Source organism: Pecten maximus, unplaced genomic scaffold (assembly GCF_902652985.1).
Source record: "Pecten maximus unplaced genomic scaffold, xPecMax1.1, whole genome shotgun sequence".
NCBI lineage: Eukaryota > Metazoa > Mollusca > Bivalvia > Pectinida > Pectinidae > Pecten > Pecten maximus.
Genome location: NW_022981798.1, coordinates 2,081 through 7,091, shown reverse-complemented (window position 1 = coordinate 7,091; position 5,011 = coordinate 2,081). Strand labels below are relative to the sequence as shown.

At 32.8% G+C, this 5,011-nt stretch overlaps 1 protein-coding gene across 1 annotated transcript; it reads left to right on the top strand.

Annotated features, from left to right (window-relative positions):
- Window positions 1–2,424: 2,424 nt before the first annotated feature.
- LOC117320230 (nephronectin-like) lies at window positions 2,425–4,086 on the top strand (the record flags this gene model as incomplete). The annotated part of the gene is given in 2 exon segments (XM_033874880.1): window positions 2,425–2,544; window positions 2,829–4,086. Coding segments are annotated over 2 exon segments (521 nt in total), but the record flags the coding sequence as incomplete, so codon positions are not given.
- Between the last annotated feature and the right edge of the window lie 925 nt (window positions 4,087–5,011).

Here is a 5,011-nt window from a genome sequence, read left to right as displayed (position 1 = left end):
TTTAGGGACATTAAGTTATAGAGTAACATTAAGTTATATAGTTGACATTAAGTTATAGAGTAACATTAAGTTATAGATTTGACATCAAGTTATAGAGTTGACATTAAGTTATAGAGTGACATTAAGTTATAGAGTGACATTAAGTTATAGAGTTGACATTAAGTTATAGAGTGACATTAAGTTATAGAGTTGACATTAAGTTATAGAGTGACATTAAGTTATAGAGTAACATTAAGTTATAGAGTGACATTAAGTTATAGAGTAACATTAAGTTATATAGTTGACATTAAGTTATAGAGTTGACATTAAGTTATAGAGTGACATTAAGTTATAGATTTGACATCAAGTTATAGAGTGACATTAAGTTAAAGAGTGACATTAAGTTATAGAGTTGACATTAAGTTATAGAGTGACATTAAGTTATAGAGTTGACATTAAGTTATAGAGTGACATTAAGTTATAGAGTAACATTAAGTTATAGAGTGACATTAAGTTATAGAGTTGACATTAAGTTATAGAGTGACATTAAGTTATAGAGTAACATTAAGTTATAGATTTGACATTAAGTGATAGAGTGGACATTAAGTTATATAGTTGACATTTAGTTATAGATTTGACATCAAGTTATATAGTTGACATTAAGTTATACAGTTGACATAACGTTATAGAGTGACATTAAGTTATAGAGTTGACATTAAGTTATAGAGTGACATTAAGTTATAGAGTTGACATTAAGTGATAGAGTGAAATTAAGTTATATAGTTGACATTAAGTTATACAATCGACATTAAGTTAAAGAGTGACATTAAGTTATAGATTTGACATTAAGTGATAGAGTGACATTAAGTTATAGAGTTGACATTACGTTATAGAGTGGAATTAAGTTATAGAGTGACATTAAGTTATAGATTTGACATTAAGTGATAGAGTGACATTAAGTTATATAGTTGACATTAAGTTATACAGTTGACATTAAGTTATACAGTTGACATTAAGTTATAGAGTTGACATTAAGTTATAGAGTGACATTAAGTTAAAGATTTGACATTAAGTTATAGATTTGACATTAAGTTATCGCGTGGCATTTAGTTAAAGATTTGACATTAAGTTATCGAGTGGCATTAATTATAGATTTAACATTAATTTATAAAGTCGAGTGATAGATTTGACATCAACATAATGTAGAATTTGATATGATCAATTACAGCAGATATTTCAAAATAGAGTACCATTGCCAGTAAGATAGCTACACAGGACAGTCAATCATAGCCTAATAGTTTCTTATGACAAATCTAATTTGATGTCAATTGTCCTGAAATTAAAAAAAAAATGTTTTGGCTGGCATAAATAACCCGTATATAAATATGATGAAAGATTGAAGTTCTAACAGTAATAGAATGATATTCGTATTACTTTAAATCGAGTTACCTCAACGCGACATCTTCAGATGTTCATAATTTTGACATTATGATGACATGTAATTAATTCTGTTAAAAGAATACTTATATGAAAGTCGTGTTAGGTTAACGTGACTTCTACCATGTTTGCTATGTAACGCCAGTTTTGATTGGTTTAAAACCATGTATTATTTTCCGATAACCCACGCTCGTGCCAATAATACACCCTCGTGCCATTAATACACGGTCGTGAGTCACGGCTGTTACAATTTTATATATCTAATATTCACCCCTTTCATAAAAGGTTACTATAGCCGAGTGAGCTAATGGGTTAGTCTTTCAATAAAGTTTTATCAAGACGCGAGTTCGAATCCTACGGAGGCCCCCTTTTTTTCTTTTTTTTTTTTATCCTTTTTTTTAATTTTCAAAATCAATGCCATATGATAGATGCTCTTGATCGTAGTACTGTATTGCCTGTATATTTCATCAACAAATAATGCAATACTCAAGAAATAAATTACAAGGTTTTCTCGGGGTTTCTTTGCTGTTTTTCTATTAGAAAGAGGTCGATCTCAGAACTAAACAGTACATGGTAGAATAGAAATAATCAACTTTGACTCGTGTATTGTTGCAGGATATACAACGAGGACGAGGATATTTTGCAATTTAATTAATAACGAAGGCCGCAGGCCTGAGTTATTAATTAAAAATGCAAAATATCCGAGTCCGAGTCCGAGGTCGATCTCAGAACTAAACAGTACATGGTAGAATAGAAATAATCAACTTTGACTCGTGTATTGTTGCAGGATATACAACTCGGACTCGGATATTTTGCATTTTTAATTAATAACTCAGGCCTGCGGCCTTCGTTATTAATTAAATTGCAAAATATCCTCGTCCTCGTTGTATATCCTGCAACAATACACGAATCATCGTTAATTATTTCTTAACTAAAATAAAACGATGTGAGAAATATTCCACAATTATCGAATTTACAAAGATTATTATTTATCTGTCATCCTTACAGTGGCAAAGGCATGCGTGTCTGGTACAGCAGGATGTAGCCCGAACGCAAACTGCATTACAATACAGGGGTCTTATCTGTGCGAATGTAAACCCGGGTTTGAAGGAGACGGCTTCAAATGTGGTAAATATTTACAATATTGAGATGTATTCTCTTCTGCATTTACATATCGCATGTTGATATTACTACAGTATAAGTAAGACGTTGATTATCCTATGTTAAATCACAAGACAATAACTATAATTTAAGCTCAACTTGCCTGAAGGAATTCTGATTTGTGTTCGAGTAACCGAATGCCAAAAGTAATCAGAGAGTGATCATGATTTTAGTATAAGTATGACAATAATGTAGTAATTTGAATGGTCTTTAACATCCAGTTGTTGTATTGTGATTTTCGGTTATTTCAGTGTCTACGAGCCCTGCCGGTCCAGCCATTCGACGGTACAGCGATACATCAATGCTTGGGCGGATATATAGGTCCACAAATTTTGAGCAAATACCACTTGATAAAGATCTGAAACCGTATCCTAATCCTTACCCCACCGCTGACCCCAACTACCCAAGTACTAGCGCGTCTTATTCCCCCTATCAAAGTACGTCTCCATCGTATTCCTCCTACCCCAGCACGTCCCCATCTTATCCTAGTAAGAAATCGGCCAAGAAGGCAAAATCATCAAAAAAGAAAGGAAAGTCGTCCAAAAGTAAAAATTCATCAAGAAGTAGGTCTGGTCTACCCATGGCTCAGCAACCTTTCATGTATGCACCGTCAAGCATGTTCAAAAACATTGAGAAGCACTTGTTCCTGTAGAAGGGGCTGCATACTATCAGTGAGACGGATACATGTCTAACTTTACAAGATAAAAGTAACTTTCAGACAAAAACAAGGAAATCAATAATAGCAATCTAATATAAAACCTGTGTGATCTGTCTTTTAAACAAGATCTTGATAAGTAAATATATATGCTGAACCTGTAGCATCCCACTTTGTCATGTGAACCTGAGTCACCTAAAATATTTCATTCAGAATTTGATATGTATTGAATTACGTAAAGTTGTGTTTTGAAAACATTAATTTTTATTCAGAAATATAAGAATGTGGGTGAACTGTTTATACTTAAATGATTAAATGTGTTGATCTACAAAAGTTGTTGTTCTGTTATATATAGTTGTCTTTCTGACTCCAGTCGGCATTAATGAGAAACCAGGTGGTCGATCAGTAACAACTAGTATTTTGTTCGAAAAGGTTATGAAAAACATGTTTTATCAGTAATTATCCGGCAAATGTCGAAAGAAAAAAAAAACCCAATACGTTATGTTTTTGCCCCTGCCATGGAATTCGGGAAGGGCGTATATTGTTACCCATGTCCGTCCCGTCCTGATGCACTAGTTGATCTCGGGAACCGCTAAGGTTTCGGGGTGTCAAGTGGCAGCGAGGGCATTTATGTCTTACACCCATTTTCTAGTTACTTATGTATATACAGTCTCCGTTTTCTGTGTCCTTCCGTTGTATAGAGTATACTATATATGAATTAAAACGTTACGTAGTGAAATCATATCAGCATGACTACAATTGTGAACCCGATATCATTGACAGAAGTGAATTGGCTAATACAAGATATTCACAAACCTTCATTAGTAGAGTAAAATAACGAATCATTGCTACGCTACACTGAACCAAAACCAAAAGTAAATTAATGCTGTAGACCAGTATTTGTAAGTTTATCAGCGATATCAATGTGTGTTATATATAACTTTAGAAACCAGAATTTTTAAATATTTTGTTTATGGAGTACAACAACTGATGTCAATGCCCATGCATTAGATTATTTATGTCAAAGAAGATCTTTGAAATGCTCTCAGTGTGAAAATTCAAAGGCCTATTGCATAACATTCCTTTATTATAAAAATGAACAATGCAAAATCAATCGACAATGGGGCAAATTAAAGCTTTTCCTGTATATTTTGTTATAAAAATGTAATAAACAAAATACCTTAAAGCATCTTCAGTAATACCAAATATATTTCACTCGTGTGGATAATATTTTGATATTTTCACGAAAATTATCGTGAAAAGTATCAAAATTTCAACCCAATCTGTGACATGTATATTGTATAACTGAAGACACTGTTAGATATGCTCTATGTACTTAAATGAATATTGAAATCATAGTCCAATGTATGATTCTATATTGAGGTCTCCGGTCAAACATCACTTTAATTTCTCTAGTTAAATTATTTTCCTAATAGTCCTTGGTAAGCTATGCTGCTGAGCATCAATCTAGTTGCAGTCATGAAACATTGACCAACCACTTTAAAATAGATATGTAACCCTCAGCAGTACCTCTTTACACTTTTAATTGTTGACATTTGAAACGTGCTCTAGTGTAAACTTCATTTGGTGCAGACATGGAAGTTTCTTACAAGAAGCGTTATCAAAGGCCCAATGGAACTTTATTAATGCCTCATTTTAGTATTTGTTTAGGAATGGATGATAGAGTATACAAGACAGGACAAACTGAATACTGTCTGTTTGAAGTCATGCTGAATTTTGACCATTAGTATGTTTCTTTGCCTCTACATCAGTCTATCA